This window comes from Aquila chrysaetos, chromosome 26 (genome assembly GCF_900496995.4).
Source record: "Aquila chrysaetos chrysaetos chromosome 26, bAquChr1.4, whole genome shotgun sequence".
Classification (NCBI taxonomy): Eukaryota; Metazoa; Chordata; class Aves; order Accipitriformes; family Accipitridae; genus Aquila; species Aquila chrysaetos.
In genome coordinates this window covers 13815153-13830727 of record NC_044029.1, presented here as the reverse complement: position 1 = coordinate 13830727, position 15575 = coordinate 13815153, and the positions used below count along the sequence as shown (strand labels likewise).

At 41.2% G+C, this 15575-nt stretch overlaps 1 protein-coding gene across 3 annotated transcripts in view; it reads left to right on the top strand.

The window, feature by feature from the left end:
- The window catches only part of TRHDE (thyrotropin releasing hormone degrading enzyme), a 222979-nt gene that overhangs the window by 136566 nt on the left and 70838 nt on the right, over nt 1-15575 (top strand). For all 3 annotated transcript variants that reach the window (XR_003921685.2, XM_030003020.2, XM_030003019.2), the window contains 2 exons: nt 6857-6922; nt 9338-9525. Coding sequence is in view for 2 of the 3 variants with exons in the window: in XM_030003020.2 (XP_029858880.1) it covers nt 6857-6922; nt 9338-9525 (254 nt within the window). In the remaining variant the exon portion in view is untranslated. The remainder of the gene's footprint in view (nt 1-6856; nt 6923-9337; nt 9526-15575) is intronic.

The following is a 15575-nucleotide window of genomic DNA, read 5'->3' as shown; positions in this document are numbered from 1 at the left end:
TGCAATTGCTCACCACCCGCCGACCGGCACCCAGCAAGTTCCCGAGCGGCGATTCCCCGCCCCCCACTTCCCAGTTCCTATACTGGATGGGACGTCCCATGGTATGGAATACCCTGTTGGCCAGTTTGGGTCAGGTGCCCTGGCTGTGTCCTGTGCCAACTTCTTGTGCCCCTCCAGCTTTCTCGCTGGCTGGGCATGAGAAGCTGAAAAATCCTTGACATTAGTCTAAACACTACTTAGCAGCAACTGAAAACATCCGTGTTATCAACATTCTTCTCATACTGAACTCAAAACATAGCACCGTACCAGCTACTAGGAAGACAGTTAACTCTATTCCAGCTGAAACTAGGACAGTGCAGAATGATAGATTTACTTCCTATACAGGCCATTTCAAGGGAGATACAGGAATGCATGTGATGCCGTGTCTGTATATAAAACAGATGTGACAATTTTAGTACTAGGTGGGGACTATCTACACTGCAGGTATGGCCTTACACTCCTTATGTCCTTGCTGTTTCAGTATCATTTTGGTGCTGTTTTTTGTTATTGTATGTTGAAATGCTTTTTTAGTTAGTTTAATTATTGGCTTGTTGGCCAGTGAGTAGCTTCATTTTTTGTTGGAGGAACATGTTTTAGTGCAATAGTAGATTAAAGTATGGGAAGGATACCAACATTTTTGATCCTCTGGTAGAACTCACTCATGAAAGTTAAAATATATTCCATGACTCTAGCATATTCTGTAGGTTGGCAGTTTCTGACAAGACTGCCTGGAAGCAGTTTCGGTCGCTCTTAGTAAAACTGATGCAGAAGGTGAAGAAGTTGGCTTACTTGGCTTGGCTTGCTTGACCTGGAAAAATCTGTTTCCAAGGTTTTCCTTAGCTGGCTTTGCAGTACTGCTTTGATAAGTGGTCTGATCACAGCTGTGCTTTCAATCTGGAGGTAGCTCTGCAGCTTGACTCACTGGTACAAATGAATTCTGACACAAATAGAGTTAACCCCCATCTGATTTGCCTTATACAATGCTCACCATGACCAATAAGGTGAATTTACCTGCTGCTTATTTTGTACTCTGCTGCTTGTCTGACTGCCCAGCCAGGAGGGTGATCACTTCTCTTCCTTAACGCTCTTTCTCAAGGCTTAGTCTGTTGTACAGCTGAAAAATATGGCAAACCTAGTTGGCTGGTTTAGCTTTTCTATTCGGTAGTCTTCCTCTCGTACAGTAATCTTCACTTCTTTGTAGCTTGCTGGTAGTGCTTTATCACTGGTTCTCACTCCCTCTTGTTTGTCACTCACCATTGCAAACATATGCAGTACCTTCCTCCCTCTGACCCTTGCCCAAGCTTTTTTATTTGAATGTTAGGCAATGTCAAGATAATATGCGATAGCAACTTTGATGTTAGCAGTGTGAAGGAACGGGGGAAAAAAGGTGGCGTGTTATAGTCAGTGAGTCAGCATCTGTCAGATGGTGTCTGGTGGCTTAAGCTTAAGTATACAAATTTCTGGGAAAACAAACACGCTGGATTTGATAGCCACAGCCTTAGAGCCTGATTTCCACCTGAACTAAATGTTTTTATTAGTAGCTCTAAATCTTCGGTGAGATACAGCAGTCATGTATAAAACTGTTCATCAAGAACATATTGTAGGCTGAAAGGAGGAGGATGTGCACCCAGAAGTAGGAATGAAATACAAAAGAGGGAGGTAGAGGCAAGACTGCTGTTTCCTGAGCCCTGAGAAATGAGGGCATTCAGAGGAATGTAGCCACAAGAATTTGATGCCAAAATATTTTGCTGCTTTCTCCTTGCTCATCTTATATAGTGGAATTTGCCAGTTATCTTTAGGAGAAAAAGTAAGTTATTCAATGTTAATCTGTTTCAGATTTCAGCACCACTCGTATAAGTCGGGAGCTGTTCCTTCAGCCAACCAATCAACTTCATACAGATAAACTAAGAAAGGAGTTTGGTCCTAGAATTGATGTTTCAGTTCCTGGTTATAGATCTGAAGTCTCCCCTGAAAGTAAGATACATGTTTGGAGACTTATTCCCCCTTTACACTTGTTTAACCTCTTTGCATTTATCAGTCGCTACCTTTTATTAGTTGTGAGTGTTATCATGTTTGGATGGTGGTGTAGTTCATTTTTTTTGAAACCAAGAGACTCAATCCCTAGCAGTACTGAGAGAACTAAGATTGCAAAGGGATGAAAGACTTTTTCCTTTTAAGTAATCTCCAATAAAAGGCCTGCAAGTTTAATCAATACAGCATTATCAAAAACATCTTTAAGAATTGTTTGGCACTTTTCTCTGTACTCCTGTTTCTACTGCTGTTCAAGCTATCTGCTTTGGTATTCAAGTAATAAAATAATTCAAAAGCATTGAGCCTTTTAATTTTTGGGGGGTGGGTTAAGATTACTATTTGACAAAACATTATGTTATAGTCTAAATCTGCTGGGATTTTTTGCAAGATATCAGGTTTTGATTATGCGGTAATTGGACTGTTTTCATGGCATGACAGATTCTGGATTTATTTATTTATTTGATGTTAAAAATTACTAAAACACATGTTGGAAAACCACATTGATTAAATTTTTTTATTGATAGAGGTGAAGGGATCATATTCCATTATTATTTTTGTCAAAGAGTGTCTTCATGTTTTAATGAAGACATTAAGAAGAATATTGCAAGAGGATACTTGCTGAAAATGTAAAACCAAATGACCATTTTTGTGCGTGTGTTTGATTAATTTTCACGTTGAGTGACACTGCACTAGGGTCTGTGAACTCTCTTTCTGCTTTCCCCATGACAAAGAAAAAGTTTAGAGGCGGCATTACAGTGAAGGAGAAAGGGAGTTGCAGAAGACCACTCTTGAGTCTTGGGTTGTTAAAGAGGTTTTCATGCCATCTTTTCTCTTCACACGTACCGTAGGGTTATAGCTGAAAGTCGGGAAGGTGGCTGAAACATATCTGCATGCTCCAGCATACTCCAGTTGATGGAACAGCTTTTGTAGGTGATAGACTTGCGAGTTTCTGATGGGAAGCAGCCTTGCAGCCAGATGGTTCTGGGCATATGTGTTTATGAGAAAGTGGCTTTAAGTCACTTTACCTCCTTTGGAGCTGTGCTGAGCGCAGCTTAGATTCAGGCAGCTGTGTTTTCAGTGTCATCCTCCTTTTCTGTTCTCTGGCTTGCATCTCTCTTCTGTTCACTTTGGTTCTTTTCTGTTCAACGTAAAGGCGAAGGGGTGGCTAATACTCCTGCCCTGGAGAATTACAGTGAATGCGAACATGTCTTCTGCCCCTTTGCAAGCTACTTAAGACTTAGATATGGGTCCCCAGGAGGAAAAATGGATTATATTCCTGCATGTTCCATCCTTAGAACAGACAAGCAGGGTATGTATAGATCTTTGGCTCCTATTTTAATGCTTTCTGGGATGTATTTGATGCTGATATGTATAAGCCTTTTCTTCTCCTTTTTAAGTTGAGTGCCTGTCCATGAAAGGTACTTCAAGAGGGGCTGATAATTCGGCAAAGTTCAGACTGGGTCATGGTAACTCTAGCTAGCTTTGAAGTCAACAGCTTGGATGGTGGTATCAAAATGTAACTTTGCAGCACAGCTGGCAGTGGTTGGGTCTGGTGGTGCTCTCAGTATAAAACCAAGCTCTGGTATGAGGACACATACGATACAGGTCTGTAAAAGCAGGAAAGGCTTGGGGAGAGTGAAGTAGGGAACAGTAGTGCACTGTGTCTTCTAGTGCCAGAACTGGGGAGCAGCAGATGAAACCAGCAGATGGGCAGATGTTTGAAACGGGTATCTTCACACAACAGACCACTGAAGTGGGAAATCGTCATGGTTTAACCCCAGCCAGCAACTAAGCCCCACACAGCTGCTTGCTCACTGCTCCCCCCCACCCTCAGTGAGATAGGGGAGAGAATTGGAGGGGGGGGAAAAAGTAAAACTCATAGGTTGAGATAAGAAGAGTTTAATAGAACAGAAAGGAAGAAACTAATAATTATAGTAATAACAATAATAAAATGACAATAATAATAATAATAACAGAATTGGAATATACGAAACAAGTGATGCACAATGCAATTGCTCACCACTTGCCAACCGTTGACCAGTTAGTTCCCTAGCAGTGATCCGCCCCCCACCCCAGGCCAACTCCCCCCAGTTTATATACTGGACATGACATCACATGGTATGGAATACCCCTTTGGCCAGTTGGGGTCAGCTGTCCTGGCTGTGTCCCCTCCCAACTCCTTGTGCCCCTCCAGCCGTCTTGCTGGCTGGGCATGAGAAGCTGAAAAACCCTTGACTTGGTCTAAACCCTACTTAGCAACAACTGAAAACATCAGTGTGTTATCGACATTCTCCTATTGAACCCAAAACATAACACTGTACTGGCTACTAGAAAGAAAATTAACTCCATCCCAGCCAAAAGCGGGACAGAAATGCTTTTTTATAAGGTGTTGCAAATGCTAAACATTTATATGGGCCAGCAACTGGCCAAATTCACGGAAGATGATTACTAAATACAAAGATACTAATCTGCTCAGGGTTCCTTGTGCCATGAAGTGCTGGATGATGGGAGAGCATACTGGGGAAGTATCTATCACTGTATGCTTCTCCTGTTTTATACCATTTCTAGGTGTCTGCTGCTGGTTATTGTTGAAAACAGGATATTGGTACGTGAGGACGTTTGATGGGACCTGGTTCAGTAACCTTTTGCTCTTGTGCCTCTAGAAAGTGCACTCAGATTTTGGATTGCAATGTAGATTTACTATTGGAAGCATATTTTGATGCACACTGTCACTTAGGACTGCTTTTTGTGTAGTATGCTTTCGATAACACTCCTAGTTTGATGCTATGTATATGGTCTCAATGCAACTTTCATGAAATAATGAAAAAATGGATGATCAAGTTGTATGGTACCAGGGCTGTACTCATATGTTCTTACTTCATTGTAAATGTTAGGATTCCTTTTCTTTTCCTTTGTATGATCAACATGTTAGATTGGAGGGTAATAAATTTTCAGCTGAGTGACAAGCCAAATCTAAACCTCCCAATCTGTGTATTGGGAGAAAAAAACAAAAGAAAAGGGCAGAAGCATTTCACCTTTTTGCAGTCTTTCTGAACGCAAAATGTAAAAGTCAAATATAATGTCTAATGATAGGTTGGTAAACAGGGTTATTGCCTGGATGGAGTAATCCTCAAGTTTTCCACCCATTTTATTTTGCTGTGTAATGATTCTGAAAGCAGCTCTCAGAAGGACCAAAGCATGCAGCATTTTCTAGTACCACTTAGAATGCACATGTGTATTTGTTGTTATTTATTTACCTCGTCCCACTTTTGTTTATTCCTATTTTAGCTTTTTAATTTGCAATTCAACTTCTTTAGCTTTGAAAGCTATTGAATATTTCACTGTGCCTTAAATGATTCTGTATTTTTAGGCAAAATGGAAGCACAGTGTGCTATAGGTGCAGCCTATATAATACTGTCTTTTTTCCAAGTTAGTCTCATGACATTGTTAAGACTCGGCACTGCATTTACAGAGTCAGTGTTCTCATTTAGCCTTCCTAGCCTGTGATTAAATGGGAGTCGCTGCCTGTTCTACTATGAGTTGGCTGACAAAAGCTAAATCTGTCACAGGTGCTACAATTTGTGTATCAGAAAATTTGCTTTCCAAATACTAATTATTCCCAAAGTACCTTACTTCACACAAAGCATAGATAACAGAGTCAGCAAATTTGTCCCAGTTTTATCATTGTGCTGTAAATTAGGGTTTGTCTCCTACCATTGTGTAAAGCGAAGACATTAGAAATTCAAATGCAGGAGAACCCATTGATTTACAACCTCTGATGTGTTTTTTCACTTAATTCTTCCAATCAAAATGCATGAAATGTATGTTATTCAAATAATCATTGCTGAATTTCACTTCTGTAATTGAATGAGCTGTTGTCCAGGGACGTAGGATGGTGGGAAACGAACAGTGTTGTCTCTCCAGATGTTGTTAAAAATTGGAAGCGTTTTGTGTCTGAAGGGCCCTGACCTAACCTGGTCATATGCTTAAACTATTAATTTGGGAAGTTAATTTAATATGATGGTACCTTACCGGGAATTATCCTTCTAGTTGCTATGGGAGAAGAATGGACCCTCAGTCATTGAAACTGCAGCTGAATAAGTGAAAGCATTCAGTTCATAACCTCCTCAGAGTCTATGAGTCATGTATGTCATGAAAACACACATGTAGTACCTGTGCACAAGCATGGAGCTGGGTTCCTGTCCCCCCTTTTCCACTGCTCCCTCTCATGGAGAGCCTTTCCTGTGATTACCTGTTACAGCCCCAGTTGCCCGTATGATGTATTTTAACATTGAAGCGCCAGGATCTCCCTAGATAAGTTTGTAGTTCAGGTAGGCTATTGCTCTGTTAAATCTTTTGTAACAAATCTAACTGTCATTCGAGTGAGCAAATGTTTGACACTAGACGCAGATGACCTGCTAAAATAGCAACTGGAACTGTGTTTCAGCAGCTTCTCCTTTCGTTGCCGAGAATTACCTAGGAACCCCTTCTGAGATTAGACAAGTATTTTCAATGTATATTCAAAATATTTAGCTTATAGAGTGACTTACACAGAAAAGGAAGAGCATTAAATGCTGTAAATGAAATTTTTAGCAACAATTTTTGCATTATAAACTAGCTTAAGAAACTGTTTATTTACTCCCTTGATGAAAATGTTGTATATTTCTAGATTTCTGACAAATGCAAACACTGGTGTGATTTAACTTTTAATAGCAGTGATTCACAGCTCTAGTTGTTTGGCTTGTGTATAGTAATACTGATTTGTATTTTTATTTTGTTTCTGTAGGACTATTTAACCATTCACAAGTATGGCAATGCAGCCAGAAATGATCTCTGGAACACATTGTCAAAGGTAAAATGCTTTAATTTATTACACTGAGGGAGAAGCAGGAATTTACTGTGGTATTTTTCTTGGTGAGGTTAGGAGTGAGTAGTGCATATTGAGATCTTCAGACCCCAGAGCAAATATAAAAATTGATGCAAAGAAATTCCATTTGATTTAACATAGTGACAACATTAAAATATGTTTTTAGCAGCATTTCTATTCTTTGTTATGTTAGAATATATTTCCTTGACTGGGCTATGTCACTGATGTGCAGTAAAAGACACTTCATGGAATCTGCTATCATTGACTTTAGTGGCAGCACGCTGAGGCCCATAAGCTGGAAAGCACATGAAAGTGCTGAGCTTTGGCATTTACATCAGGTGTGTTTGGGATTTTGTATGGAGTTACAATTCGTGTGAAGGACAAAACTATCAAAGCTTTAAAGTTTGGTGTAAACAGATAACTGTTTAGTGCAACATTTGCATCCTGTAGAGACTTATAGTTGCTATGTCCATGCTCCCTTTGGTTGCTACGCTCAAGCTTGGCTTGAGTTTCCAGAGCCCGGTCCAGGGATCTATAGGGGCAGAGTTTAATTTTCATAAAGTGAGCCAAGAATGCCTGAATTTCGTGCCTACAGAGCTAGTCTGGGTGCTCCAGAATAAAGACAGAGTGCAAGGCAGCGTAGAGTACAGTCAGGGAGTTTGGGCACAAGTACCAACTCAAGCCATGTGTAAACATGACAATCTAGTTGTAGCTATTGACACCATAGCTAGGAGTCAGGTGGAGGTCAAGACATCTGCATTTACCTAGACAAGCAGGTATATGCATATAACTAAGACATCTGCATTTACTTAGACAAGCAGGTATACACATATAACTGGGTGTCCAAGCTCCAATTGTTGTGTTGAATATTTCAGGACATCTCATTTGACACTTGGTGAGTAGGAACAAGAGGAGTCCCAGAAATCCAGACAATATAGTCAGCAGAGCGTAGAGAGCAATTCAGTTGACTAGCCACTACACGATTATTTTATAGTGAGCCTGAACCACCGACTGTTGACTAGGGACTTGAGATAGTTGTTCAAATATAGGCAACTAGTGCCAGATTAGGTGCAGTAGGGTGTTCAAGACATTCAGGTGGGTCTAATTGATTTGACACAAATTCTGTGAGGAATTCTGTACTCTTCTGGAGTGGCAGGTCAAGGTCAAATGACGTTAGCCACCTATGTGTGGGCAACTGAACTGAGTCCTATGTCTGTACTGACTGCTAATGAGAGTTGAGACATGTAACATGCAGTCAGGCTCTTAAACCTGTGTCTTAATCTGAAGTTGAATGCCACTGCAAAAGTCTTTCTTGCTTCTCACCTGGTGTCTTCCTCTGTTAAAGCCTTTGGGACAGCTCTGGGCGATGGGAGGTCAGAGGGATGAATGTAGTCTTGAAAGAACAGCAGAACCTACAGCTAATAAAATAGAACAAAAATGAGACTATTCTGGTCCATAACCACTATGGCTATACTGTATGCTCAAATCTATTGTTAAGGCTAATAATTCCGTTTGCCTTACCTGTAAGCACATTTGTTGCCAGCCGCTTTGTTCCTAATGCATTGCAATTGCAGCTTCAGTTCTAAAGACTTCTTGCTGGGTTCTGCTTGTATTCATCAGAAGTTGCTCAGTCTGTGATCTAGGACCGTTCGGCAGCTAGGGACATTTCCGTCGCTGAAGAACAAATGATGCCTGTCATTCTTCTCATACCCAGTCTCATCTCCCGTGATGCCATAGTATCTCTTTCTGTTTCAGATGAAAATCCACTTGTAAAACAGCATTTTTATTGACAAATGGTATCAAATATGAACACATTAATCCTCCATGTGTTATGACAGGTGCAGTTTATGAAGGAGCTGGGGATATCTAGATATACATGGCCTCACCTTAGACATGAGGGACAGTATTTTCAAATAACTAGTCATTTGATTTTTAGAACAGAGACACTCTGTGCTTTTAGAAATCCAGTCCTTTGAATATGCCTTATTGTAGGTACCCTAGATCAACTAACACGGAGTCTTTTTTAACCTTAGCCGGTCAAGAATATCTTTTGGAGACAGCCACCCAGTATTTCTGTGCTCTTGTTAAAACCCTGTAAAGCAGGTTGTTTCTTCTGTTACAGCAGAAGTGCCTGAATGATGTGGGAAACATGACTTTCTGACTGTCACTCTCCTCTCTGGCAAGATTGCTCCATGTTTATTTTTAAGATATACAGAGACTGTTGGTTAAATTATCTAGTGTATGTGTACTGGGTGTAAATGTCTGTGTGTGCATGCGTGATGGTTATTTAAAACTCTAAAACTAATTATGGTCTCTTGGACAAAAAAAAAAAAAAAAGAGTTTTATATGTTGGATGATGGTATTGCTTCAACATATTGAAACTTTTCTTTTTTCTTGAAGGCTTTGAAAAGGGTTGGAAAATCTGTAAATATCCGAGAAGTAATGGATCAGTGGACACTACAGATGGGTTATCCTGTTATCACTATCTTGGGAAATGAAACTACAGACAATGTCATAGTGATCTCCCAAGAGCGTTTTGTTTATGATAGTGATGCTAAACCCAAGGATCCTGCCCTTGGAGACAGCAGGTACTTACATTTCTCAATGAATATTTTTCAAGAGGCTGTAGTTGTTTAAGTAAGTGCTTCATGTGTGTATTTTTATGAAGATCGGTCTTTAGAAATCTCTGAGCTTTGCTTGGTATGAATAGCATGTGGTGATCCTTCCATTTGAACTGTAGTAAAGATGAGTTTAGTTAAAAGAATTGAAAAAAATCATTAGAGTAATAGAACAAGATAAAGCTTTTAGTGTGCCCATTTGCATTCTGGCAGTCCTCTCTGTGATTACATCTTATATCTTACATCACACATCTGTTTCCTCTCCTTTTCTTTTGATTTTGTCACACTCCATGAAGTAACTTGGATTCTGGTTGGAAGGTCTGATGCTTCTTTTTAAGTAATTCCTTGGAGTGGTCCTCTCCACGCTCATACATTGGGTAGGCCGATGTAACTGTGTGTCAGATACATACCTCGCTTGACTTGGGAAGCAGTCAAGAGCTGAACTGGACCTCTGTACAAGGCAGGGGGTTCCAGCTGTTTCATTTTTGAAGCCAGCTGAACTGGTCCTATGGGGACTGTGTACATTGGCTGAAATCAGCAGGCACTTACGCATCTCTGCCCCTACCCTTTTTCCACTTCTTAGATTCTTTCGTTCCTGCTCCCAGCTGACTCCACACGCTTCCTTCATCCCAGAAACAAGCTGACATTCCTGGCTGATGCTGGGGAATCCTCATCTTATTGTTTTAAGCAATTTTGGCATCATACTTCAAGGCCAAGAATATAGAGCTGATGCTAGAATTACAAGATAGCCTTAGAAGCTTCTGTGTTCACCTATTCATGCTCAGCGGGAAAGAGGGCACGCTGTCAACCTTGAGTACTCTGTGTTAGTCCAGTAGATTTAAATCATTAAAAGGTAAAATTTAATACCAAATTTTGATTGACATATCTGGAGCTTGTAGAATATTCCTGCTGAGGAAGGCCTAAAAATACAGTTATGTTTATTGGGAAATGTTTAGAAGTTCATTATCCTTTTTTTAGAACATGAATATGGAACTCAAACATGACACAGAGTAAGTAGTTGTTTTTCTGTCTGTATTGGAACAACCCAGCAGAGTATTAAGCATCTGTTTAAGTTCTGGGCTGAAATTAGTTCCTTTGTGAAAATGAGATAAAACAAGTGAATGTGGACTGTTGAAAGTGTTCATGACTCACAGTTCAGTGCAGCTTGAGAGAGATTCTCCCTTATTCACTTGAAAATTTCTTTTGTGCAAGTGTATATACATGTAATGTAATGTGAGTAGATTTTACTACTCAGAAAAACAGAGATTATTAGGCTTTTTGATTGATTAAAACAGAGATGTTAAGCCTTTTAAGTATTGTAGTGACTTCCTTAAATAGATTTGCTAGGTACTCAGTATTGATTGTAATAACTGCTGCTGTAATTCATGAGTAGACTCCTGGGTGTATAAATGTTTTGGAAGGTGGAATATCAGGGGTGGTGTGGTGGGTTGACCCTGGCTGGATGCCCCAGGTGCCCAGCAATGCTGCTCTATCCCTCCCCTCCTCAGCTGGACAGGGGAGAGAAAATATGACGAAAGGCTTGTGGGTCGAGATAAGGACAGGGAGAGATCACTCACCAGTTACTGTAATGAGCAAAACAGACTTGACTTGGGGAAATTAATTTAATTGTATTACCAATCAAAATCAGAGTAGGATAATAAGAAAGAAAACTAAATCTTAAAACACCTTCCCCCACCCCTCCCTTCTTCCCAGGCTCAACTCCACTCCCGATTTTCTCTCCCTCCTCCCCCCAGCAGCGCAGGGGGATGGGGAATGGGGGTTGGGGTCGGTTCCTCACACCTTGTCTCTGCCGCTCCTTCCTCCTCGGGGGGAGGACTCCTCACTCGTCCCCTGCTCCAGCGTGGGGTCCCTCCTGCAGGCTGCAGTCCTTCAGGCACAGCCTGCTCCAGCGTGGGCTTCCCACGGGGGTCGCAGCCTCCTTCGGGCATCCCCCTGCTCCGGCGTGGGGTCCTCCCCGGGCTGCAGGTGGAGATCTGCTCCCCCGTGGACCTCCCTGGGCTGCAGGGGGACAGCCTGCCTCACCATGGTCTTCATCACCACGGGCTGCAGGGGAATCTCTGCTCCGGCGCCTGGAGCATCTCCTCCTCCTTCTGCACTGACCTGGGGGTCTGCAGGGCTGGGGCTCTCACTCCGCTCTCTGCTGCTGTTGTTCCCCCAGCAGTTTTTGTCCCCCTTCTCAAATATATTATAATCACAGAGACACTACCACCATCACTGATGGGCTCGGCCTTGGCCAGCGGCGGGTCCGTCTTGGAGCCGGCTGGCATGGGCTCTGTCGGACGTGGGGGAAGCTTCCAGCAGCTTCTCACAGCAGCCACCCCTGTAGCCCCCCTGCTACCAAAACCTTGCCACGCAAACCCAATGCAGGTGAGAATTAGACTTAGTTTTAACTCCATATGTGACATTAAATCAGAATTCAACTTGTATCTTGTGATACGTGGAAGGGTAGTGCTCTACAGCAGCATGGCGAGTTACGCTGTTTCTTAGGAGATGTTGTCTACAGATTTTGTCACAATTATAATTTCTAAATATTGGAAGTAAAATTTAGTGCTATAGGGAGCACAGAGAAGGGTATCAGCATGAGCCCTGCCAGGAATTTACTGTTCTAACAGGCAGTACAACACATGTGTATGTCCTTTGGCAAGTCTCTTTCCCCGTTCTCTTCCCCCTTTGGATTTGTTTTTCTTTGTGCTTCCGTGTCCTTTTAACCACAAAGGGGAAGGAAGCCCCTTGCCCAGGGAAGGCTTTACAGATGGGATGTTTACTCCAGCCGGTTAGATGATGGAGCTAATTTGCCACTTCCCAGTTGAAGTTATTTGAAAGTCATGTTACATAAGTATAAATACCAAAGAAGAGAAACCATATACATTTAGCAAATGGTAAAACTTACCTATGCATTCACCTTTTGAAAATCATCCACCAATTTACATTGAAGTCCTATGGCTTAGTTATAAATCAGTGTCTAGAGTGTTATAACAATGACCATGCAATTAATTGGTGCACTGCCCACAGGCACATGTGGCTTGGTATGCACAATGGCTCTGTGTCATTAAATATCCTTTCATACCATCAAATTAAGTAGAAAAACAAGATTGACATACTGTAAATAAATCTAGTCTTACTGCCAGCAATGACCTAGATCTTTTTCAGGGCTTTTTGTGGTTTCTTTTTCATTGGAAAAGTCACTATTGCTTCAATTATTGTGCAAGCAGTAGACAGGGAAAATCACATTAGTGTTTTTAGTCTTTGATAATTCATGATACGTTACTCTACCTTGGTTTTTAACATTGCAAGAGCTGAAGTTTGGATAACATGATACAAGGGGGGGTGACAACTGGAATGGAAACAGCACGTTGACGGACGGTCAGCACTACTGCGAAGTGCACTGTTCTGGCTGATTCTGCTGGTGGCTTTGGTCAGGAAGTTGGCAAGGGTTTACTGACATTCCGCGGGGCCTCATAGCACAGGTAGGTGTTGTGGGAGGCAGAGGTATATATATATACATATATATATAATGTCAGCCTGCAGGCTTTGGGGGTGGTACGTATCAGTGGCCTAATTCACAGGCCAATAAAGTCGGTGCTCATCTCCCCTGCGTGACCCATGAATTAGGTGTCGGAACGCGTGGCTCCCTGGGGAACCATAATAGGCACTGTAAATAATGGGGAGCAAATGGTATTTATGCCACATTTGAGGCCATGCTCTTGCAGGGCAGGCAACATTGGCTTCCTTAGGGTAGTTTATCTATGGATTAATCGTGATGATCATTTCAAACACCGTAAAGAGTAGAGCTACACAAAACACAGAAAAATGTACAGGTCCAGGCCTTTCCAGGAGTTTATCGTCTAAACAGATAATATGATACGCACTGGAAGGCTCCAGGGAAGGCTCTTAAAGCATCTGTCTGCCATATAGTCTTCAGTTATCTAGAGGTGGGGCTGTAGTTCGGCATGGCACAGCAATAAATGTCAGTTCTGTTGCCTTCAAAGTGATGAGGAGTTTAAACTTACAGTTCAGACCCTCTCTAGGCAAATTTAACTTTGCCCTCCTTTAGAAAGAGTCACTTCAGAGTAGGTCTTTCAGATGTATCCGCTGCATAAGAAATGTGAATAAAGAGGCAACTGAATATTTCAGAACCATTCTAGTTTTATAAAATGTCCATGCTTTTCTTTATGCCATGTATTTATGCAGCAATTAACTGTTAAAAATGAAATGTGAAGCACCGTATATAATTTTTCTCTGAAATCATATAGAGGAATATAGAAGCAGCAAGCAGATTTTTCTAAGTGATAAACGGTAAAAGTGAAAACTGTTGATACCTTTGGCAGTGATTTACTCCTAGTTCTGCCTAGTCCATTACTATAAGTGTCTTTAATTCTACTGCAGAAGAGAATGATTACATATAGCTGATTTTCCCATCTCATGTACAGTTGGACTCCTTGTTTCTATAACTGCAGAAAAATGTGTTTCAAGGGCCATACATATATAAACCATGGTTTATTTGTGTGCATAGAATTGACTGTATCGCATGCTAAGCTCTAACATTCGGCCTGAAATTATAGAAGGTATACAATTTCACTTCTTTGCAAACTGAACATAGATTTTATTTGACACTTACGCCTTCACATGATCCATAGTTCTCATTTTATGAGAGAATAAAATGAACAATGCCAGACACCATTTCTAGGAACGCCGTTCCTCAGAAGGGCCAAAATCACCGGCTTTGATTTGAACGTCAAAACCTGTGGTTGGTACGATGTTTCAGTAGCAATTTCAGCTTATCCAAGCAAAAGTTTAAAACTCCTGTAATAACTGTATAATTCATATTCTTCCCCCAAATAACAATCCTTTAGTTATGTGTAGGTTCAATCCTGGACTCCTGTATACCCCTGTGAGAATGGATTATGCCCTTACATTATCAGGCTAGAGGGGAGGAGGTGATATTCCATCTGACAGGGTTCAGTGGGTTTCCCTGCTGACAGAGAAAATGATGATTTTAAGGCACCAGTCTCATCCATCATTACAAGAAAGGCTCACAGATATGACAAGGAATCTTATGAAAAATAATCTGTGGTCTAGACAATAAACTAATCAGTTTTGATGAAATCCATAAACCTTTTATATACTGTATTGTAGAGCAGACCAAAGCTTTTTGGTTATGGGTATAAGTTTTGCCTTTTAAAAATATACGAGCTTATCTCTTCAAAAGTGGAGAAATAACCTTTCCAATGTTATCAAAATAATTAAGTTCATGTTGCTGAGGTAATATTCACTTGTATAGTGTTCTTATCATGCATGCAGTTTCCGTAGCTAATCTTTGCTTGTTCATGATAATATCCTAAAGGGAAATGTCTTGCTAGGTGTTGAACACAGCTAGCTGTGAGGAAAGAGAAAAAAGCAAGAGGTACAAACTGGGATGCAGACAGGGTATTCATACGTGCTGTAGTGTGGTAATCCCCTGTGCCTTTCTGCGTGTGGCTGGACTGGGGAAAATTCAGTCGAATGGTGCAAGCCAGGGACATGACCAGCAAAACTAGAGCTGCACAGACGCATGGGTCTAACACCGTGTAGTAATTACAGCAACTGAGAGGCTTTACAACGGGCAGCAGAGCTGCTCAGCAGTCACTCCACTCCAAGAGGAATGATTAACTGCAGATTTTATTTCCCTTCAAGTCTCCTCTGAATTTCCTACACAAAGTTCATTTATTCAGGCTTTGTGGAAAAAGGGCTGTGCTTGTCCCTTTACTGATAATTATTTGAATAGTAAAAGCATAGCTGTGTTTGGATATTACCGTGTGTATTCTTACTTATTTGTACGGCATTATCACTTGAGCAGTGATGGGGAAGTTACTCTGTCCACTTACCAGCTGAGGGGCTGGTTAAACACAAGCCAAAATATTAGGAGCACACGGGGAATGCTGATAAGTATCTTTAGGATCTTCTTAGAGCAATTGTGGAATAACATAGCGTATGTAGTATTAATTATGTGATAAAAAGGA